Raw genomic sequence first — 24,539 nt, 5'->3', positions numbered from 1 at the left:
AATCTTGAACTTTAACATTTTCCTGATTGAATTCACTAGCAGAACCTATACAACAGATTCATTGTTGCATTTACCTGCCCTAAATACATAAAATTTGCATGTGTAGGGGATAAAGAATCATCAACTCCAACCAACAACAATTCCCGGTTAAGGATTGTGTCGATGGCTATGTGAAAACAACTGCCTCGGTCAGCGGCATCAGAACAGTGTCACCACGGTAGGACCCATTATACCAATTTTTTAGAATATACATTAGTTCACCCTCTCCTTCCCCACTGCCGCATCCTTGGCAACCTCAGAGGTAGACCCTGCTCCAGAGGCTGTCTCATCGATCAACCTCAGTAATAGGCGGAATTGGATTGCCATCACCAGACACTAGGTTCTCATTTTTCGGTTTTGAAAATGGCTCCAAGGGGGTTTCACTTGTATTGTCTGAGGATGATGACCGCGAAGGTTTGGTAATACCATCTTGGTCATGCCCACTGCCTTTATCCTCAAGTTTCACTTGCGGTTCCCCATTTTGAACAGTAGCAGATTCATCGGAAACAGATGCTCCAATTCCATCTGAGGTCTCTCTCCATTCAACCCAGGAAGGTGGTTCAACATTTGCATTGGGTCCAGCTTCCCTAGAGTTGTCAGTCAGATCAGCAGAGTTAACTTCTAATTTGGCATCAGCTACCCGAGAAGATGTTGTCGTATCATCTGAGTCATCATCTTCGCTGACAACCTTCTTATCATCTTCACCATCACCATTGACAACACCAGCTCCCTCAGTATTAGGAGATGCAGAAGGCAAAGCACCAGTTGAATGTTCATCGGAAACTCTGTCATCTTCAAACGCAAACCAGTTGGAATTTGTAAAAAGAGAACCACTGCAGCAACACAAGAATATTCTCCAACAATTAGGTCAAACAAATGATTCCACACAAATATTATATATAGATTCACAATAGCAAACAAAGTGACTAAATTCTAATTCTGACCAGCTCATTCAAAAGAAGATTTGAACCAACCTTTCTTGGTTGTCACCTAGGCGTAAAGAAGATATTACAACCTCAGAAGATTCATCATCAAAGTAAACGTCCTGAAAAGTATAATCAGAACAGTTTTTTATTATTCACAAAGACTCACCCATAGAAATATCAAAAGATAAATGGAAAAGTGGGAAAAAAGGGGTTAGGGAGAGGGGATGTTCTTCAAGTTACTTAATTAGGTGCGAGTGTCAGACACGAATATAAGTCTGAGGTAGATGTGTTTAGTTTCTTCTAAATTTTTTCATGTATTTAGAGAGTCATGCTTCAAACATGGATGTCAGACACAGGTAAGAAAACAAAGAACAGTTTCTACATAGGATTCTCTTGATGATAAAATATGGAGATCAGGTTTCAAAGGCCAAAAAATAAAAAAGGATGCAAGATCAATTAGCAAGAACTTGCAGTTGTGCACTAAAACTAGAGCGAAAAGCACAAAGAGGAAGAGTCCTCGTAATAATTTTTAGCAAACTTTGTTCCTACATAACTATTCAAAACACCAATTCTCCATCTATCGACTTTAATTCAAGATCATAGGACATAACAAATACCTCATCATCTCTTTCAATTGAGTCATGTACCTGAAATATATGAAAAATGATATCAGCATATTAAAAAACAGAAGCACGTACACAAAAAAATGATGCATATTAAAAACTGGCAGTGCATTTTAAATCAAAGTGTTAACTAATTTAACAACAGAACAAAAACAGACTCAAATATATGAAATAAATTGGTATCTAAACTAGTAAGGTTGAAGATTAAAATGCAGAGAAGAAAAGACGCTAAATTAAAAGAACTAACAAGTTTGGGTTCGAAAATAGAAGATAAATATACTGTGGAAGTAATATGAGAATAGTAGGGAAAGCCTATGTTACTCGGACTCGAATGTGAATATTAGATACAGATATTTTCAATTTTATTCAAGTTTTTCCAAGTATTGGAAGGGTCCTTGGAAGGTCATATCTCATACCCATGTCCAAGATATTCGTCCAGCATGGATGTCAAACAAAACAGGACTTCAAGAAAAATGAAAAGTCGAAGTAATATAAGGAAAAACCACAATAATTGCACAAGCAGCTTCGAAAAAATCAGCAAGATCTTTTTCTAAGCTGAATATTATGGGAGAATCAAGAACCACTCATTGAAACATTTCAATTATAATTAAAAGTGGCTCTAATATACTACGTATCACTAGTTATATAACTACAAAGAATTGCAAATGAGGTCTCATGATTTGCAGTATAAATAATAAAATACACCCCTTAAAAAATGTAGAATAATTGCTTATTTCCAAAATATAATTTCTGTTTTAGAAGTTCATTCTCTTGGTCCTGGTATTCAATAAGTAGATAAATACAACATAAATATAGCTGGATTAGTACAAAAGTTATAGGAAGCACCTCATCCGTATCATCGTTACTATAAATGTCATATCTAAATGCCTGGCTTAAGTTATTTGCCAAGACTGTAACATCATAATCCCTATCTTGGTAATCATCATCACTATCTCTGGTCCTGTCTTGTAATGTAGTCGGCCTCCTGTTAAAATCGATCAAGCAAAATTAAAGTAATTCAAGAAAAAAATGTCAAATAATATACCGAATAAAAGGGTCGATAGGCAACAGCGACTTGAAGAAACTTTCTATGCACTTTCCTTTCAGCGTCTCAATTTTTATTGGGCTTGCTATTAAACGGTTCAAGTTGCAAAAACCCACTCAAAATCATTCATGTTTTAGGGTTTGGTGACTGATTTTAAAAGAGATGCAGAAGTTGTTCAGTGATGAAAAGGACTAAAATAAATTCCCTAGGAATATCTTAGAATATCAAAACCCCAATATTCTTAGCTGATCATAACTCCACAAGAGTTCAATTATGACCATCCAGCAATAAAGAAAACGGACCAACAACACATACACGTGACTACATTAAAACAGCTCAAATAATTATCCAGAACAAATTTACATTGCTCAGAAAGATTAATTATCGTTGTACCTGGTACTTCAGTTTTGTTCATTTGTCAAAACAAAAGGAAAGAAATCATTGTTTTTCCAGTGAACGTAACCAGTTAGAGACAAAATGATGAGTGAGAGAGATAGAGCCGTAGAGAGAGAAAAGTTGAAAGGAAAGTCAGTTTCTGATGAGATTTGGACGGTGTTCGTGGACAATCTTAGTAGGAGAGTGTCTCGACGTGCGTTAAGGGAATTGTTCTTAGTTCATGGTCCTGTTGGGAGAGTTTTCATTCCCAAAGAAACAAGAAATCCAAAATACAAATTCTCCACTTTTGCTTTCGTTCAGTTTAAGAGTGAGGCAGGTTTGAAAAAGGGCAGTAGATAAATTAAATGGTGCATTGATAGATGGGAGGAAGATCACAGTTGGAGCTGCAAGATATAAGGAAGCTCGTTCAAGGATAGTGGGGAAAAATAGTTCTTCGAAGAAGGTTTTAAGTTCGAATAATGCAGAAACATCAAATTCAAAAGAGGTAGAAGACTTTAACAGAAGCATAAGGGATGATAGAACTTATAAAGATGCTTTGATGTCGAACAGAAGTGCACTGGGGAAAAGGGAGTTTTCATCTGATGGTCTTCACAGGGGGAAAGTTAAGAAAAATATTTTAGAAATGCATATTCCCTCGGAGAGCTCCAGCTGGGTTAAAAGGTCATTAACGGGGATCATTAAACATTCATTTGAGCTAGAGTTAGTTTAGAAGGCTTTAGTTAATGAAGGTTATGATGTCCAAATTGCTAGATAGGGATATGTGTGGAATTCTTGTGCAATAACTTTTAAATCATCCGAAGAGATGTTGGATGTATGGATGAAGAAGAAAGATGAATTAGAATTCTGGTTTGATCGGTTGGCACCATTATTGAATGAAGAGGGAGTCCCAATGGCCTTCTATCTGGTTGAACTATTTGGGGTCCCTCTATTATGCTGGAATGATCCATTCTTGGAACAGATAGCAGGGAGATGGGGAACGGTGGTAGACATCCACGATGCCACTAGAAACAGGTAAGATCTCACAACGGCGAGAATTTTAATGAGGGTGGCAAGCCCTTTTGATGTTCGGGAGGTGATAACTCTTGGATCATATGGAAGATCCTTCAAAGTGAGTATCAAGGTTGGATCGGCGTGTGAGTCTTTAAATTCTTTTTCAAGTAAACCTCCGGTGGATGGTTCCGGTGGGGAACATTTTGGAGAGTTGATGTATGAGGAGGAAGAAGACAGAGTGCTGTCAGAAAGTGGGAAAGGTTTAGTAAGTTCAACAGAAGAAAATCGACTGAGAGTTGACCAGGGAGCTACTCTCGGGTTTGGTGGAGTTGGTGGGGAACAACATTTTCCAAGTCTTTCCATAGAAAGGAAATGCATTAAAAGTGGGCTGTCAGAATGTTGGGAGTATAAAAGTGGGGGAGTTTGCCATTTTGGGAATTAGAAATTCAAATATTTCGGTTGATTAGTCACAGGCCCAATCAGAAAATAATGGGCAGTCTGAGTTTAAAGGTAATTCCTTCTGGCCCAGCATTTAAAATCAACAAGTTTGGGAGAATGATTCAGAATCTGGATTCGGTTGAGTCTGGTAGTAAAAAGAAAGAAGATAAGGGAAATAGTTCAAATTCAGAGATGTTTGATAGGGCTGGAATAGAGGTTCAGGATGGTAATTTAAGGCTGTTAGAGTCCATCACTAATAATTCAGGAAATAACTCAAGGGGTAGACAGCTTTACCGGTCTAAAAGATCGTTTTCTACTAAGAGTGAACTGGTAGAGAGGAGAAGCATGAGTAGCTTTAAAAGGGTTTATAAAAGGTCTAGGGACAGAAAATATTAGTCTGGGAATGTACAGAAGTTTATGCCTGAAAGAGAGGAAGCCATAGTCATACATATGAAGTAAAAGACCTGGTCCTAAGAGCTAGTCAACAGATTTGTTTAAAAGCATATCTGAATGTTTATGGGTGTGAGGAACCTACTAATGATAGATGTTCAGAAGATAGGAGTGTGGGGAGTTTGAAGGGTGGTTTTCAGAAGGAGAATGTTCAAGTTTCAAATCTGGTTTTTTTAACAGAAGAGCCAAAAGAATTCTGTGAAGGGAAGCCCTAGAACAAATGAGTATTGCAACAACTTCCTCTTCAGCCTTCTCGGATTTCTTGGAGGAAGCTTTAGCTACATGGGAAGTAAGTAAGCTTATGTGGGTGTCTTTTAAGCAAGGAAAAACAGCCTTGTTGGAAAAAATCATTAATTTAGAGAGAGGCTCGAATGTGGTTAATCAAGGTGAATTTGAAGGGGGTGATTAGATTGTTTTTTTTAATGACAAAGATAAAGTTAATCATTGTTTCATGGAAGGTCAGGGGTTCGGGAAGAAAAGAGAAATAGAGGGATGTACAGAATTTAGTATCTAAGATCTATCCTTCTTTTCTTTGGCTGCAAGAAACTAAAAATGAGAAGATTCAAAGATCTTTTCTTAGAATAAGCAGACTAAATAATCTTTAAGGTGTTATTTAATCTCCATCGGTTGGATCATCAGGGGGATTATTGTGTTGTTGGGATGAAAATATTTTCGAGTTGGAAAACCAATACATTAGCAGAAGATTTATTGCTATTTCAGGAAAATTTCGAGCTAATAATTTTAGATGTGGATTCATCAATGTTTATGGTCCTTCAGTGGAGGAAGAGAAAGCTAGTTTTTTTTTTTTGAAGAATTAAGCATGTACATAAGCGGACAGAATCTTCCTGTTTGTGTGGGAGGGGATTTTAATATTTACTTACATGAAGAAGAGAAGGTTGTCAGAGGTCAGAACAGGAATTCTATGGGAATCTTTAGTCAGTTTATTCTTCAAACATGTTTAATTGATCTACCTTTGAATGGGGTAGGTTCAATTGGTGCAATAACCAAGATAATCCCACTTTTGTAAGATTGGATCGGTTTTTGGTTGATGGTCAATTCCTGGCTGCTTTTCCGGATATTGTTCAATCACTTCTCCCAAGGTCTGTGTCAGATCACAATGCTATAACACTTGAGAATGGAGGAGTTAATTGGGATAAAAAACCTTTTAGACTCTTTAATTATTTGATGGAGGAGGGTGGTTTTGAGGAATTGGTTAGGTTTTCTATTCAAGACTGTAAGAAAAACCAGAGGAAAGCTGTAATTGTCAGTATTTTGAAGAGAACCAAATTAGCTATCGAAAATTAGGCTGGGAAGAGAGATCAGTTTCCAGGAGCATTGATAACCGAACTAGAAAGGAAGATTCACAAGTTAGAGTTTGATGTTCAGCAACAACAAGGTGTAATTGACAATGAAAAAGCAGCAGAATTGAAAACTTATAGAATAGAATTGTGGAGACTTTACAAGATAGAGGAACTGATTTGGTTCCAGAATTCCAGATCGAAGTGGGTAGCAGATGGGGATCGTAACACTAGATTTTTCCATACTTGTGCTTCAGTTAGGAGAAAGAGGAATGCCTTGAATGCTCTAAATATTACGGGGGAGATTATTCAAAGCCCGTCTGTTATTAAGGCCACTGTCAGGGATCATTTCTTTAAAAAATTTAATGTTCGGTCTACCTTGGAAGTTGATGACATAAGGTTGAATTTTTCTAGAATTTCATTGGAGAAGAGTCTGTTTTTAGAAAAAGAATTTTAGAGGAGGAAATACGGGAAACTTTGAAGTCCTATGATAGTAATAAAGCTCTGGGGCCAGATGGTTTAAATTTGGGCTTTTTCAAAAGGTTTTGGCATGTTCTTAAGGAAGAGATTATGAATTTCTTTCACAACTACTTGGGGAAAGAATGGGAACATGGTATTAATCATACCTTTATTACTCTCATTCCAAAGGGCTCCAACATTAGTGGCCTAGATGATTATAGACCTATAAGCTTAGTAGGTGGGTTATATAAGATCCTTTCTAAGTGTCTTTCGAGGAGGTTAAGGAGTTGTATTACAGACATCATTAGTTCAACACAATTTGCTTTCATCCCCGATCATCAAATCTTGGATTGTTCTCTAATTGCTAATGAGAGAATAGATTTTTGGAGGAAAAATGGACTCACGGGTTGTGTTTTCAAGGTTGATTTCAAGAAGGCATATAATACAGTTGATTGGCCTATTCTATTCAAAGTAATGGAGAAAATGGGTTTTGGTTCCAGTTGGAGTGGTTGGATCAGGAAATGTGTAACAATAGCCTCTGTTTCAGTTTTAGTCAATGGGGTTCCTTCTGAGGAATTCCCAATGGCAAAGGGTCTTTTCCAGGGTTGTTCTTTATCTCCATTGTTGCTCAATTTAGTAGGGGAACTTCTTAATTTATTAATCCTTAAGACTATTTCAGATGGGTTATTTTCTGGTTTGGTTATTAGCAAGGAGAAGGAGACTTTTAATTTATCTCATTTACAATTTGCTGATGATCTTATCATCTTTTGTGGAGCTTTGAAGATGCATATTTTGAATGTGAAGAGGGTGTTTCGAGTGTTTGAAGTTATTTCTGGTCTACAGTTGAATCTAAAGAAGAGTAAATTGTTTAGTGTTAATTCAAATGAAGATGAAGTTCAGGAGTGGGCAAAGACTATTGGATGTTCAGTTGGCTGCTTTCCTTTACCTAGGACTTCCTCTTGGGGCTAATAGAAATTCTTCATTTCTTTGGGATTTAGTGGTTCATAATTTCTACAACAAACTTGTTGGTTGGAAGGCATCCTCTCTTTCATTAACAGGGAGATTGGTATTGATTAAGTCGGTCCTATGTTCGCTTTCAACATATTACTTGTCCTTTTTTAAGGTTCCAACCTCGGTTTACAAAACCCTCAATTCAATTATGTCCATTTTTTATGGGGAAGGGGAAACGGTAAAAACAAGATTCATTGGGTTAATTGGTCCACAGTGTGCAAACCAAAGAACGAGGGTGCTTTCGGAGTTATGAATCTCAACATGATGAACAGAGCACTTTTAGGGAAATGATCTTGGAGGTTTGCCAGTGACAGGAATTCTGTTTGGAGGAAAATTATCTGTACTAAATATAACATGGATTCATCCTTATTATTGTTTAAAAATAAGGTTCCACCTAAAGTTTCTTGGATTTGGAGATCTGTGGTGAATAACCATTTCAAAGACTTTATTGGTTCTAAGTTTAGAAGCATGTTCAGTTTTCATGTTGGTGATGGTAAAATTATTCGGTTCTGGCAAGATGTTTGGGCTATGGATCATCCACTTTTGGTTATTTTTTCTAGACTGTTTTCTATTTCCTTAAACAAGAACGGCAAATTATTTGAGTTCGATGAATATAGCTCTATGGGCTGGATTTGGGATGTTCAATTGAGAAGGAATTTGAATGATTGGGAATTTGAACAATGGTCTAATTTGATGGCAGTCATTTCGAATTTTTCCCTATCTATAGAATCTTTTGATGGGCTGGTGTGGAAAGGCACTGGAGATGGGGTGTATTCTGTTAAATCTTGTGTTAATCTCTGTTCTTCGGGTTTGGAGGAGGTCTATTTTTGGAAGAATATAATTTGGAGGGGTCTGCTGCTTCCAAGAGTGGAGTCATTTGTGTGGCAAGTTGTTCTTCATAAGCTGGCAGTGAAGACAGAACTGGTTAAAAGAGGAGTTCAGGGTATTGAAGATGTGTTATGTCCTCTTTGCAAGATGGTGGAAGAGTCTTCCTCTCATTTATTTTTTACTTGTTCGGTTGTGTGGTTTTTATGGAATAAATTTATGAAGTTTTGGTGGATTAATTCTGTTTTTCATGCTAATACTAAAAGCTTTCTCCTAGCCTGGGATGATTTGAAGACTAACTCAACTATATGGTGATTTATTCCAAGGGTTGTCTTTTGGACCACTTGGAAAATCAGGAATTCTATTGTGTTTCAAGGGGGGAAGTTAGACCAAGCTGAATTCTTCTTCTTAGAATGGTTTAGGCTTGCTTCATGGTTTTTAGCTAAGTATAAAGAGGTTTTTATCCCTAAGGATTCACTTACATCTGATCCTTCCTTAGGGGATTCTTGTTCTTACTACTCTAATCCGATTGTATCTAAATTCCCTTGGTCTCCTCCTCCCAAGGGCTTTATCAAATTAAATGTTGATGCTGCTACTACCAGTGACTGGAAGAGAAGTGGGTTAGGAGTTTTAAAAGATGTTTCTGGTTTGATCTTAGGCTTTTTTAAGGAGTCTGCTGGTCCGGGGCCTCCTACCTTGATAGAATTAAAAGATATTCAAAAGGGTTTATCGTTCTTTGTCTCTTTTCGAGACCTGATCAAGGATCGTCTAATTATTGAGAGTGACAGCAAGGTGGCAGTGGACAGGATTAAGAAAGTTGAATTATGTCCAAATGTTTATGCTTCTATTGTTAAAGATATTGTTGATAAGCTTAAAGTTTTTGAAGGTGTTGTTAGATGAGTTAATAGGACAGCTAACCTAGAGGCAGATGCCCTAGCTAAGGCTGGAATAGGTTGATTTATGTGTTGTTGTTTAGGGAGGTATTTTGGTTTTCTACTTCCTATTAAGGGAGTTTTAGGGTGTTGTAATTCCTATGTACTTAATTTTTTTTATAAAAGTTGGAGGTCTCATTAAAAACTCCTTTCGTATTCTTCAACATACTATTGGAAGGAAGAAAAGAGTGCCTAATAATTTATTAATTAGAACACCAAGTACATGTGAAAACACCGAATACCCTCATACAGGAATATACACCATTACAAAAAACCATATCACCTAAAAATCTCCCATCATCAAACAAAAAGCCCCAAAGACAGTAACCCAATTTCTAAAATACACCTCAAGTTGCAAAAGAACATAACAAAATAAAAACCAACACTTGCAACAACAAAAAACTAAAAGAAACGCCTCTGAATACAGTTGCCGAACAGTTACGATCCAATTGAAGGAACAAGTTCTAATGAAATATCGCAATCTTCAGGGACTCAAGAATTTGGTTTAAAGGAAGGATCAACTTCATGCACCATGATTTTCAATAAATTAGCACCGACCTTCAACTCCATCAACTCATCAATTCTCACTTGAGCTTTTGTGAGTATTTGAATTTTAGCCCGATCAAAGGACGATGGAAACTCACAGTTGTTGTCAATTGCTAATAATTTGCCCCACTTAGCTGCAATGTTTTTGAAAGTATCCCAATTCTAAGCGTGAAAAGGAACACCTTCACAAACTAACCACACGCGACGACACTCTACCACCAGCCTCTCTGACCAAGTTTCAACTATGGAAAACCATTTTGCAAGAGTCTCTAATTTATCATCCTTTACGCTTCTCAACTAATCAGAGTCTTCAAAAACTCTCATTAGCGTGAAACCAGCTAGTCCTTGACTTGCATTTGGTTAGTAAGATCACCGATTTTGATAAAGTTCTTGCACCACCCCACAAGACATTTACTCAACACGTGAAGTTTATCTTCGTCCACAAAACCTTTAATTTCACAGTATTTATTCCTCGAAACATCATCCATCTCAGACTTATGTTGAACAAGTTTCGAGGACTTTCTCCAATAATGAAATTCTAAGACACTCTTTTCCTCCTTCCGCTGATTAAGGAGCTTTTTATGAGTTCCATTAATCATGAAAGGGGTTTTAAATGAGGCATCCTATTCTTATCCAAAAAAAATTATCGTTGTACCTAAAACATTTTAACATTTCAAAAAGCATTCAAAATTTTCAGTTTAAAGGATCAAATAATCATTCTATTTTAAATTTGAAAAATAGCATTCTATTTTAAAATTGAAAATAGGACTCCATATGTCACCCATGCTTCTTCTTTTTCCTATACCAACCTTCCGTTTACACTGTATTAACTCTATATATAACTTTCTCTCACTCATTATAAGAGAGTTCCAAATATTCGCTAAGGGAGCAAGGACTGAATTTCAAAACTCCTAACAATTCAGACAAATAAGTTTGACACCTTGAACAATTTGCATAGGAACACGGACCAGAAAATTAAGGTTTATGCAAAAACTATTTTCAAATCCAACATTATATCAATCTCCAATCAGTAAACTAATGGCTTTATTCCTCTAGTTTGTTTAATTTCATTAGCTTTCATCCATTTCATTTCAAAAGAATTTAGTAGTAATGCTTAGCATCTCCACTGACTATTCAAAAGGAGATCGCATCCAGTCAAGGCCTTTAGTGTTTATTGATTATATTTCAGAACAGTTCTACTACAATATTATCACCCTCAGCCAACTATAGTGATACCATTTAGCAGGCTACGCATTTATGTCAATGGGGATCAAAGCAACCATAGGCGCAATAGCAATATCAACAAGGTTCGACCTTGCAAAATTTTAATATTAGCCTTGCTGAAAACTTCAATTCACATGAAACACGCAATTGCAAATAGCATTCGCATATATGTAAAATAAAACAACGTTCTAGAAAGATGACATACCCACATGCCCACTGGTAAACATTTTCAATAGCATTACGCTTTGATAGAACATTCTTCTGCCAATCTATCCATTCATTATTTTCCTGCTAAAAGAAAAACAATTAAGAACACAGCTCATGAAACTGGGGAAAGAACATTTGTGCATCTGGCAGCAATTGATAGAACTTTTCCCCTGGGATCTTCCCAATGGTCAGAACTTGGAAATCTCAAGGCTCAAAGCTATGGAAAAGGAGAGGAGTTACTGACATGGGAGAAGGCTATCTCCCAATACTTGAGCTTTTCCAAAGTTCACAATACTCGAGTCTTTTTTCTTTATACATAAAGTTGACTATTGTATCATTGTTTTAACAGTTCCAAAATTATAATTTCATGAAAAAAATTGTCAACTTTTTCTGCAGATATGCAATTTGGTCTGTATTTTGTTTCAGAATCTCATTTCTTTGTCCTCAGCTGATAGAAAGTCAAAGTTCTTAACCTAAATATAGTTCATGGTTCCACACTTCATGTGACTTCTGATTATGGATAATTTATATTCGTCCCAAAATTAAATGCAAACACAGAATCATTATTGGATAGATCAAATGTTAGATAACACTCAATAGTAGAAATTAAGGTCTACTTTTGATTCTCAGTCTCAGATCAGAAATTTAAAAGATATTTCAAGTCCAATGAAGTGTTGTAAATTGCAAAAGTACACGTAACAATGAAAATGACAAAGAAAATGAAATGAAGACTGTAGGAAAGATTTAAAACCTGCAGATATGTCTGAATTCCACCATTGTTATTTCCAAGCTGAACAAGTTTGTTAGATATACGATTCAAGTGTCCAATATTCCCTATCTTCGGCGGTGCTCTACCTTCAGCACTAACTGTTGGCTGCAGGAGATAGGACCAAAGGAAAAAACAAGAACCAACTCAGCATTGAAATAAAGACGGGGCAGAGTGAGGGTAAAAAATTAACAAGTTCAAATGATAAAAATGTAGAAGAAAATAATATGCTACAGACCAGCTCTTCAATACAGATCCAATAAGACAGGATAACTACCATATTCGGATCAGAATCTAATATGCAATTCTTTTCGGCTTCAAGTATTTTTCCCAAAAGATTACATTCACAAAGAAGATTTTCAACAAGTGGAACATTTTTGCTCTCTAAACATGAAAATATTATATTCTCCACATGATGATGTAAGAAATTGTTGTATGGATACCTGCATAAAGAACCAAGGGAATGAGCAATAGGATCCAATCAGCAAACAAATCACTGCAAATCAGGAATCTTAAACTTACTCAAAGAATAAGTTCAAAATCCTTCGCAAAGCACCCAGTCGAATCAATTTCCTTTCGGCAGCTTCACTACCAACCATCAGCAATACTGAAATAAACTCTACTATCTGGAAAATCCCATGTCAATTATAAATGATCCCATCAGGTTTCTGATTGTGCAGTTAGTGATCCATAGAATAGACCATAAGTGGATTGGTATAGAAATTATGAGGTTCGCCCATCAGCTAAAGCTGATTCATGCAGGCACCAAGAAATAAAAGACGGATTCAATCCTCAAAATCCAAGAAAAGGTAGCTTTAAAAACAAAGTACCTTCAAACGATGTTTTCCAAGTGGTGGCTGTAACTTCCCATACGTAGTTAATAAGGTTGACTCTGAAGATGAAATATCCAAAAGCTTCAGCAAATTACCTGCAGCGTGGTAAAGATGATTTATAAGTTTTCCTGTGAGATAACATTGATGTATAAGTTCAGTCAAAATAAACTACTTAAGCATCATTCATAAACTATGAAGAACAGACGAGTCAGAATTCCCAAAGTACATGCTGTATCAGTGTCGGGCACTGATATGCATTTGATACACAGATACATATCTGACAAAGAGGGACAGACTCGAGAAATGGATGGGCATGGCAGTGAAAGGAAAAACAAATTGTAGTAACCCTTGATCGGAAAGAGAAGCTGTGGTGTGGATTAGATTAATTTGAATATGCAATACAACTACAACAATAACCATACATTTGAAAAGTCTATATACAACTTTTTTATGAGATAATTGATTGCAAACTACCTATATTTTTATTTAAATTAATAAAACATTTTTTATCGATGTATCCCACTGTGTTCTGTCCTGATTTTTTTAAGCTTGTCGTATCACTATTTCCACATAGTATCATGCCCAAGTCCCTTGTTTTTTTCCAATGATTCCTATGTCATGAGACAATAGTGGGATGCTGGTGCTCTTTCTTCCTTTCTTTTTGCATAAATATTTTCAGGTATGTAGTAGTTGAGAATATGCTTCAAAAGAGTAACTCTGGGGGTATACACATATAATAAGAAATCATATTCCATGAAAACAAAGCCCTTGTAACCTCCAGCTAATTCATTTTCGAACTACGAACAAGGTGAGTCTGCAAAAGGATTTGTTATGCGGCTAATAGTAAAGTGCAATAGATAGCATCACCTAAATTCTCCAGCATGACTTCAACTGTCTTAGGGTTTGCAGATATCTTTGAACCTTGAGAGACTTGGCGGTTGTATGTGTGATATACACCCAATGTTAACCTCTTGGGATCTAACAAAGATACGCAGACAGACAAGGAATTGACCACAACGGATTTTGGTCTCAAGTCTTCCAAAACATGATTAAATAATCTTCCTATGAAACTTCAGGACAGCACCCATTAAAACATCAGAATTAAATTATTTACAAGTTAGAGAACACTTTCAGCACATCTATAAGCAAAATGAGAGGGAAAGAATGACACCTACTTTGGGCTTGTAATTTTGGCAGAAAGACCTGGAGGAGCAGATCGTGTTATAGCACACAAGGTTTCAGCAGCATTGGCATGCACCTCAGCAGAATCCTGTAAAATACATTTTAACAAATTCCAATGAAAACAGACCCACATTTCAACAACAATAAATGAAATAACACCTTAATCGCATGCCCTCGATAAGCGTAAGTCAGCTGTACTCTTCAAAGACCATAAAACATCTATGTGGACATCAATCCAAGATATCTGACAAATAATCAGCATATCATCTTTATCATTCTTAAACTGGTATTCCTATACACAAACTATGTGAATAAAACATGGATTTCGACATATGGAATAATAAAATTTCAATATTATAAAAATGTGAAGTAGTGTAGGACTTAATAAATTGTTAATTACTCTGCACATTTGCACAAACATTCCATGTGCGAGTATAAACTAGTAGTTCCAAAAGTACTCTGAACTCTGATGTATCAGAAGACAAGCAAATGTTCGCATTTGTTCACTTCAAATTCATCACTAGAAGTCATTACTTGATACTAATATATTTTCTACCTAAAGGCTCCTCGCTTGCATAAGGGAAGAACTGTGGAAGGAATTGGAAGTGTCAAATACTTTGACAAAATCAGAGATATTATCATAAAACAACGAAGGAAAAGTAAAAATAAGAAGATAAAGCCAGGGCACAAGTTAAAGAAAACCTCCACCTATCCACCATATGAGTGCGAAGAGAAGTAACAACCACGTTTTACCAAAGTAGAAGAAAAGTACAGATTTTGGTATGCTCAAACACTCAAAGGCACTTACGGAAGAGCTGAACTTGTCCACAATCATCTCCAATATATTTGTATCCTCTACCCATTGCATTGACTCCATGTAGTTAGTGTACATATTCTCATCAGCACCAATCAGACGTATTAAAACCTGCTTAACAAAGAATGTTGCTCACAAGCTATAACTAAAATCTTCTCAGAAGGGTCATGAGTGGCAATAAGTATCAAAATTTATTTAATTCGTTGCAAACAACAGATTATTCCAACAACATTAACTTCATTAGACAAACCAAAAGCATAAGAAATTCCAATTAAATGAGCACAAAGAATAGAAAGAGTAAAAAACTCCTAAAGTTTTTGAGAGGTTCAAACGGAGAGAAAAAATGTAAAGATAAACCAACACTAACCTCCATTATGGAAGTTATGCCAATTAGGTCAACTAGCATCTCAACAATTTCCTGATGACCCTGCACAGCATTGTGAAGGCAGCAATTCAGATCGATTATATAGAGAGCTAAAAAGCAAAAAAGAACAGCTATGTTCCCTATAAAAAGCATTACAAAAACAATAAGCATCTACAACTGCAACAGTTATGTAGGTGATATAAGAAAGAGAAGTTCAGCAGAAAGTTCATATTCAACAAACACTACAGAATGAAGAGACACCCATCAGATTCCTTCAATTTCCAAAGAATTCAAGCATTGAAGCAACAGCAAGGCCACATTATATCGATAAGCACAAACATCTTAGCCTTGTTATATTGAACAAAGAAACAAATATTAGCAGCACACAATGCAGTGCAGTCAAGAATTTTGTTGCAGCTTAGTCATTACAAGAATAAAATCCGGCCACCAAAAGTTTGAACTGAAACGCGCAATGCAAAACAAGTAGAAAATTTTGAATCTTCAAAGACTGAAAAAAGATAATCAATCCAATCAAAATGTTAAATGAAACCATAGGAAAAGAAGAAAAAGCATCTGGAAATGTAACTACTGAAAAAATAAGCTAGGCAACTACCAATTGAAATGACCCACCACTTTCTCCACAGCAATTGAATTTAGACCTAGGAAATCAGCTAAAAATAATAGGAAAGAACCCCCCCCCCCTCTTCTCCACACACACACACCACTTTCTGATAGGTGGTTTTCTAAACTCAGTCTTGTTGCTTGAAGCAAACCAATCTACATTCTATGCAACTTAGGTCAAAGAGAAAAGTGCTAAATGAGAGACTCTATCTGTGCAAATAGAAATCCCAACTAATATATGGACACGTAAAGAGCTCAAAATACTACCACCTAAATTCAGCAAGTTGATATTTAAAATCCTCTTCCTGATGACGAAACATACATCTTCTAGGGGAAACCATGGAATTCCTACCAAACAGGAAGACTGGAACGTGCAACTAAGAAAACAGCCTCCAATACTTAAACAATCATTGACAAAAGGGTTAACAATGTAGGAATTATAGAAATGAGTTGTCAATCCCTTAAGTTAAGAGATTCTATAATTATTTTATGTTTTTCAATCCCTTATTTCAAGGGATTACATCTCCTAGGATTAGTTTCCTTTCTTAGAGTTTCCTAGTTTAGAGGCATAATTTGTATATAAATATGTAATATGTTCTACTGAATGTACATAACAATAAAAATAACAGACTTGTCTGTTTTCTACACAGTATGTTTTCTACATGGTATCAGGTTAGAGCGATCAATCCGATTTCCGCTTCTCTTTAAATCAATTCCTATTCAACTCTATTTTTTTTTCATGGCTAATCCGGATCCCTCAGCATCCGAAATCACTTCCCAGACCAGCCCCTCAATCTGATTTTCAAATTTCAGATTTCAAATTTTCAAAGCAACAGAGGAAAAATCGCCTTTGGTGTGAACATTGTAAGAAGTCAGGCCATATGATAGATCAATGTTGGAAGCTGCACGGAAAACCAGTCGATTAGCAACCCACACGGTCTAGGATTCAAAAGGAGCCTCATATTGCCTCTCAAGATGATTCCTCAAGCAGTTTTAGCAAGAAACAGATAGAGGAACTGCAGCAGATTTTGAGCAGTATGACAGCCAAGCCTACAAATGTGACTTATACTACTACTGATGGAAATAATCCATATGCTTCCTCGGTACAATGGATAATAGACTCGGGTGCATCAGATCATATGACAGGAAATATTGATCTCTTGGAGGAATATAGTGAAAGCAGCTTACCAGCTTCTATCAAAATAGCAGATGGCTCTCTCACTACAGTCAAAGGGAGTGGTTCTATTACATTAAACAAAAATCTACTACTTCATAATGTCCTCTATGTTCCTAGACTTGCATGCAATCTGTTGTCAGTCATCAAATTAATTAAAGATTTTGGTTGTAATGTTGTGTTTGGTACTGGTGGTTGCATTTTTCAGGCACAGGGCTCGAAGAGGGTGATTGGCAATGCTAGGCTGGGCAAAGGATTGTACACCCTTGGAGGTAAAGCATCTCATAATCATGCCTTATCCAGTGCTCTTAGGAAACTAATTTTATCTTCTGATCTCAATACCAATAAAATTATGTTATGGCATTCTAGATTAGGTCATCCTAATTTTTTCTATCTTTCCAAAATGTTACTGAACTTATTCATTAATAAAGATTCATCTTTGTTTTCCTGTGAAATTTGTCAAATGGCCAAACACACCAGAAAACCATATATTCCAGCCAAATTTGAACCAACAACACCTTTTTCCATCATCTATAGTGACATTTGGGGCCCTTCTCCTGTCAAAAGTATTTCTGGGTATAAGTGGTTTGCGTCTTTTATAGATGATTACTCTAAGACAACATGGGTTTTCTTAATGAGAGAAAAATATGAGGTTGAGTCTCTCTTTAAAAGTTTTTATCAAAAAATTGAAACCCAATTTGACACAAAAAACAAAATTCTAAGGAGTGACAATGGGAGTGAGTATTTGAATAAAACCCTTGGGTATTTCTTTAAGGAAAAAGGCATTGTTCACCTTACTTCTTGTGTCAACACACCTCAACAAAACGGGGTAGCAAAAAGGAAAAATAGACATCTTCTAGAGGTTACTAGGTCTTTTATGTTTGCTGCTAATGCTCCTAAGTATCTTTGGGGGGAAGCTCTTCTTACAGCCACTTACCTCATCAATAGAATGCCAAGTAAGACCTTAGATTTCAAAATTCCTACTAAGGTTCTGTTTCAGTTGTATCCCCATTTTAAACATTTAAACTCAAGTCTTTCTCCTCGGGTGTTTGGGTGTACAGCCTTTGTTCATATCTACAACAGAGGGAAATTAGATCCTAGGTCTATAAAGTGTGTGTTCTTGGGCTATTCTTCGAGTCAGAAGGGTTACAAGTGTTACTCACCTTCCACAAAAAAGACCTATGTCTCCTTTGATGTTACATTTTTTTGAAAACCAACCTTATTTTTCAGGAACATAAATTTAGGGGGAGAGTTACAAGGAATTTCAGCCTGTTCAAACCGATATTTCTTTACAGCCTATTAGTTACAAGGAATTTCAACCTGTTCAAACCGATATTTCTTTACAGCCTATCCTTTCCTTACCTATTACTGTCTCTCCAAAGCCGGCTAACACTGTCACAGTTCCTAGGGAGGGTGATGGGAATAACCTAAATAACTCTGATGAATTACCTTCCTCCTTATCTCAGCACTCTAGTCCGTGCAAAACACCTTCCACCACTACCAAAAATGCACCTAACAATGACCCTGAAACCATAACTCCCCAACTGAAACAACTCAGTGTTTACTCAAGAAGAAGGAAAGATGTTGCTGAAGAAATCAGTCAGCCTAACATTTGCCAAGAACCAGATTCGGATCCTGTTGCAGCTGAAACAGAAGGTAATGATGGTTACCAGTAATGATGGTTACCAAGAGGCTACTAATATTGATCTTGATGACTTTCCTATTGCTATTAGGAAGAGGGTAAGAAAATGCACTGCTCATCCCATAAATAAGTATGTTGCATATGGGAAATTACAGTCTAATTTCAGGGCCTTCACTACCAGCATTAACACTGTGAAAATCCCAAGAAATGTGACAGAAGCATTTCAATCTCCTGAGTGGAAAAAGGCTGTGGAAGAAGAGATAAAAGCGTTGCAAAAGAATAAGACTTGGAGTTTGACAGATTTGCCAAAAGGGAAGAGAGCTGTTGGATGTAGGTGGATATTCACAGTCAAATATCATTCGGCTGGGAGTGTGGAAAGATACAAGGCAAGGATGGTTGCTAAAGGTTTTTTCTCAGTCCTATGGCATCGACTACCAGGAGACTTTTGCACCGATTGCAAAATTGAATACCATCAGAATATTGTTATCAGTAGCTGTTAACATGGACTGGAAATTGCATCAGCTGGACATAAATAATGCTTTTCTGAATGGGAACCTTGAAGAAGAGGTATACATGGAGGTCCCCCCCGGATTAGAAGGAAAGGTCACTAAGAAAACTGTGTGCAAGCTCAATAAATCCTTATATGGCTTAAAACAGTCTCCTAGGGCTTGGTTTGATCGATTTGCTAAGGCTATGACACAGAATGGTTTCAAACAAAGCCAAGCGGATCACACATTATTCAGAAAAATTACACCAAGTGGTAAGATAACCCTCCTAATTGTCTATGTAGATGATATGATTATAACTGGCAGTGATATAGAAGAAATAGAAAAGCTAAAGATGAATCTTGCAAAGGAGTTTGAAACCAAGGATTTAGGGAGTATGAGGTATTTCCTGGGTATGGAAGTTGCAAGGTTCGAGGAAGGGCTGGTCATAAACCAGCGTAAGTATGTTTTGGATCTTCTTGCAGAAACTGGGATGCTCGACTGCAAACCAGTTGAAACTCCAATGGAGCCAAGCTTGAAATTTTGCAAGGAAAGGACTGGAAATCCAGTAAACAAGGAAACCTACCAAAGGTTAGTTGGGAAGTTAATCTACCTTTCACTGACCAAGCCTGATATTGCATACTCAGTGAGCATTGTCAGCCAACATATGAGTGATCCTCGAGAAGAACATTTGGAAGCTGTTAACAGAATTTTAAGGTTCTTGAAATTTATCCCAGGAGCTGGACTTATATTTAGAAAAAATCAAGACAGAACAGTTAAGAGATTCTGTAATTATTTTCTGTTTTTCAATCCCTTATTTCAAGGGATTACATCTCCTAGGATTAGTTTACTTTCTTAGAGTTTCCTAGTTTAGAGGCATAATTTGTATATAAATATGTAATATGTTCTACTGAATGTACATAACAATAAAAATAACAGACTTGTCTGTTTTCTACAGTCTGTTTTCTACACAGTCTGTTTTCTACAAACAATACTACAAATATTTAACCAATAGACAATCATTGACATGAGGGTTAACAAAATTACAAAAGACAAGATGCAGGATCATAGATGAACCGACCCCTAAAAGAAGGGCACAACGAAATTTAATAGTTAGATGGACGAAATTGTGACACATATCACAAAGTCCTAATTCTGACATGACTATTTTTTAAGATCAAATCAGATCTTGAAAGCAAATATAAATTTCAATTTCATTCTTAGAATAATGTGTCAATATCTAATTTTTTTATAAGAATTGGAGGTCTCGTTAAAGAAAAACAATATTCACATGAATGTCATGTAATAGCCATAAAACATCACCATACCTATCTTAACAGTATAAATATATACAAGGTATTCCTCAATCAAATTTAATAGAATCTTAAATGTACCTTAATATACTGCAAGAATGTCGATGTCTTCCGCAATAGCAGACAAATGACAACCTAGCAAGAAAAGTAATCAAATATGAAACATAGATAACAAGATATTCAAAGTCCCTTATTTAAACAGACCAACAGAAATTAAAGGAAAAGGAGCTACAATTCTAAACATATGAATATCTCAAAAGTTCAGAACAGAATACCCTGCTGAAGTACCCTGCCAGCTGGGTGCTATGAGAGTGATTTTTATTCAAAAAGGAAAATAACAAATTCATTAACTGCAAAAAATCAAGGACCAAATGATTTAGAAACTGACATAAATAAAAGAAAATACAAACACAAAAGGAAAGGGGGAATAAAAGGGTCAACTTCTTACTCCCTCGTCTTCTACTAATGTTTTTAGTACAATATCAACCTCACATGTAAATATCTCACATGCAATCGAAGGAAACCTACAACCACACGAAACAAACATTGCAAAACAATATGTGTAGTAATATCAAGGGAATAGGGGCAAAAACTGATCAACGAAAGCTATTAAAACCTACTTGAAAATTTGCTTCTTATCAGCATTCTCTGGAGGTTCTACAACAATATATTGAATAAGTTGTTCAACCTGAACCTTCTCTCGCAAACTGCAAGTAAGAACAAAACAATAGTGAAAAAAACCAAAAAAGCAAAAATATAGAATTAGCCATTTATTGAAAATGAGTTACAGGTTTGGATGTGTTCACATTCTAGTACAGGTGGTAAAAAAGCTTTAGCTTGACCTGCCAAGTATAAACCATGGCAATGTTTTTGGACGCTGGGTTTTATGCTTTTACTTTGACATTGGTGATATCTTCTAGGGATCCCCTTGATGTCCTTCAGGGGTTTCTTTCACTTCATCTTCTAAGGTGTTTCAATGTAACATGTCGTGGTGGTGGTGATATTAGGTGTAGAAAAGAGAGAACTATTACTAAGGATATTGAAATAACATGCATGGTGATCAGATTTTAAAAGCACTACATAAGCACGTTAGAGTCCGTATATTGTTGAATTGAAACATGATGGTATACAACAATTTAACATGCTATGAGTTGAAAGAATAAAGAAAGCAAGCATATGTGGAGACTAGAAAGCATACAAGTTTATAAGCCGCCCATTGAGAGATTTGCATTCCTGAATAATTTCATCCTCATCAAGAAGCTCCTCCAATGTAAAATTATCCTTATCTAGAATTGTGTCGATCTACATTGATCATAACAACAAAAGTTACAAAAGAGAAGTAAATAGAAGAACAAAAGTCACACTTTCTAAGGAACTCATAAACAGAAAATGGAGTGAATACAAGCTGACTGTAGATTAACAAGAGCCGTCTTGTCCCTTAAATATCATTTTACAATTATGGGAAAACACACACAATATGAACCTAAAACTCAAAATAGAAACAATTATTTCGGGACCGCCATCTTAGGCTTCTAGAGAAAAACATGGCACCTGGGTAAGATCCTAAAAAATTCTGTGAATTCTTTTTTTGCAGCTACAAACATGATAAAGTAAGCTCAAGATTTTCCCCTAGAATATCACTTACTTCAAAGAAAAAAAAAGGGTCCAATTATTTTTGTCCCTTTGCTAATCTAAAATATAGTAATGTATACCAATTGGAACAAAGTAAATATTTCCCTCCATCCACTCATCCAAAGCCCTCAAAGGAGGCAATTGAGTATTGAGAACATTCATACCAAAGTACAAACACCGAAATTCAAAGGAAGCAAGGGTATTCAATTTTATCCCGTAATAAATGCAGCCTGATCCATGTACTTGATTTGAAAACAATGTATGAAGTTAAACGCCCCCTATTGTACACTGTATCAATATTCTAACAATGAGGAGCACCCAATACTTATAGCTTTTGAACAATTCCAGGCTCAGAAACATAATATTGCAAGCCATTATTATTCTTCTAGCAATTTACCAGCAGCCAAACAGAAATCCACAAGCAAAGATAAAAAAAAACCATAATTCAATTAATTTCACGAGAAATGGCATACACCTCTGTGTAGCTCAAGAAACCATAGAGAGAGAGAAAAAAGGCGAAACTCACAGGAGACGCAGTTGACAATCCAGTCATACGCCAAAACATCTTCGCAAATTTTTAACAGCGAAATCGCATGCAAAAAGGAACCCAGATCTGAAATCAGGGAAGACCCTGGGAATATGTGAATTCAAACAAACAAAACAGAAACCGGCGGCGAAAACCCCAACAATTTGAACGGTGCAGATTCAAAATGAAGACTCAAGATAAAGGTGGATGCTTTCTGAGATTGGATCAAGCCATGGATTTGCGAACGGAAGCTTGAAGGAAAGCGGAAAAAAAAACCCGTATTCGCGGGATTGTTTTGAGAAAACAAGTAAAATTAATGTTATATATAACTATATACCTTGAATTGTTATGCTCTGAAAAAAATGAATTATTATCAAATATAGGACGTTTACCTGTAGTCATGCATAATAATTTATTCCCAAGTTATGATAAAACTTTAATCTATGTAAAATTAATTAATTATACAATATAAATCTATTGACCGGTCTCAATTATAAATAAAAATAATATATTTTAAAACTTTAAACTCAAACAATTATATTATATTTATAAAACAAATATATGTATTTATTTTTCATACTAAATGTATTTAATTTAATATGTAAAATAAAACATTGCTATATTAACCACTCAGTTATGAATATGACTATTTTGGTCACACCACTTTTAGATGTGAGCAATCTCTAGGATTTATCTTTTTAAATTTTGTATATGTCAACGTCCTTATTGTTTTAATGTTCTTATTAGATAAATTTTTGTTGTTGTTTTTATACTTTATAATTTTGTAAAACATAGTACGAAAAAGAATTTTTATTTGAATTATTGTATTATCGGAATTCTCAATACTTGTCTTTACCATAATCATCGTCATCTATATGTTTAATACATATCAAATTTTTATAATATGATAAATTTTCTATCACAATATATAATAATTTATCTTGCACCAACATGTAATAAATTAAAAAAATTAAAAAAGTTAACTTATATTTTAAAATTGAGTAATCAAAATATAAATTTATTCATAACTGAATGTATATAAAAAAGTTAATATTCGTTTGAGATTTAATGATATAATTACTTAATTGTCACAATTGAATAAATGGATGACTTAATTATTAAATTTTAAAATAAAATTATCCAATTTTAAACATACAAATAATAAAGTGATTTGTGTTATAATTTAGGGTAAAGTACATAAATGGTGCCCTAATTATAGGATGCTACTTTATTGAGTACATCAACTATTAAAAGTTATAAAATGATCATTAAATTATAAGGTGTTGCTTTGTTGAATTCCCGATTATTAAAAGTTACAAATGATCATCAAATTATTCATATGTTCCAAGCTTATCATTTTCGATTAAAATATTAACGACTAAGTTGGAGGTTAACTTGTTGATTGTGATATAATAAAATATGATCATAAAATCTCAAACGACTATCATATTATAGTCAACAAGTTAATGTCCATCTTAGACAACCTTTATTTTTACAATGAAAAAATGATGAGTTTGAAACATATAAATAATCGGATGATCATTTTCTAACTTTTAATACTTGAGAAACTCAATAAAATAACATCTTATAATCGAATGATTATTTTATAAATTTTTAATAATAAAGATACTTAACAAAATAACACCAAACCATTTATGTACTCTATCCTATAATTGAGCCCAACATTTATCAATTTTAGAGGAGCACAAATGTAATCATATAAACGTGAATGAGCTAATGTTTTGCCGCCCTGATCCGCAATATAAAAGCAAAATGGT

At 35.4% G+C, this 24,539-nt stretch overlaps 1 protein-coding gene across 2 annotated transcripts; it reads right to left on the bottom strand.

The window, feature by feature from the left end:
- Positions 1 to 23,029, bottom strand: LOC120156244 (serine/threonine-protein phosphatase 6 regulatory subunit 3-like). Of its 2 annotated transcripts, XM_039167624.1 has the most exons (19): positions 22,762 to 23,029; positions 21,802 to 21,905; positions 21,224 to 21,310; positions 21,052 to 21,127; positions 20,879 to 20,953; positions 20,685 to 20,738; positions 15,372 to 15,431; positions 14,999 to 15,115; positions 14,184 to 14,278; positions 13,876 to 14,078; positions 13,006 to 13,103; positions 12,698 to 12,801; positions 12,453 to 12,618; positions 12,161 to 12,283; positions 11,408 to 11,490; positions 2,435 to 2,573; positions 1,583 to 1,612; positions 1,014 to 1,084; positions 1 to 872 (listed from the first exon to the last, which is right to left on the bottom strand). In XM_039167624.1, the coding sequence occupies exons 1-19, from the start codon at positions 22,798 to 22,800 to the stop codon at positions 326 to 328; spliced, it is 2,271 nt and encodes a 756-aa protein (XP_039023555.1). In that variant the 5' UTR covers positions 22,801 to 23,029; the 3' UTR covers positions 1 to 325. The 2 variants fall into 2 exon arrangements, with proteins under 2 accessions (XP_039023555.1, XP_039023556.1); XM_039167625.1 differs by lacking the exons at positions 12,453 to 12,618; positions 12,698 to 12,801.
- Positions 23,030 to 24,539: the final 1,510 nt, after the last annotated feature.

The sequence above is a fragment of the Hibiscus syriacus genome, unplaced genomic scaffold (assembly GCF_006381635.1).
Source record: "Hibiscus syriacus cultivar Baekdansim isolate YM2019G1 unplaced genomic scaffold, ASM638163v2 tig00111213_pilon, whole genome shotgun sequence".
Lineage (NCBI taxonomy): Eukaryota > Viridiplantae > Streptophyta > Magnoliopsida > Malvales > Malvaceae > Hibiscus > Hibiscus syriacus.
This window is presented reverse-complemented; position numbering and strand designations above follow the sequence as displayed.

What these genes read in the sequence shown, in the direction of transcription:
- LOC120156244 (XM_039167624.1), bottom strand. Translation starts at nt 22,800, where the DNA reads ATGTTTTGGCGTATGACTGGATTGTCAACTGCGTCTCCT. An exon ending in AGTCATGCTGGAGAATTTAG is followed by an intron (nt 13,104 to 13,875) that starts GTGATGCTATCT and finishes ACCACGCTGCAG; the next exon opens with GTAATTTGCTGAAGCTTTTG. An exon ending in TTGGAAAACATCGTTTGAAG is followed by an intron (nt 12,802 to 13,005) that starts GTACTTTGTTTT and finishes GGGATTTTCCAG; the next exon opens with ATAGTAGAGTTTATTTCAGT.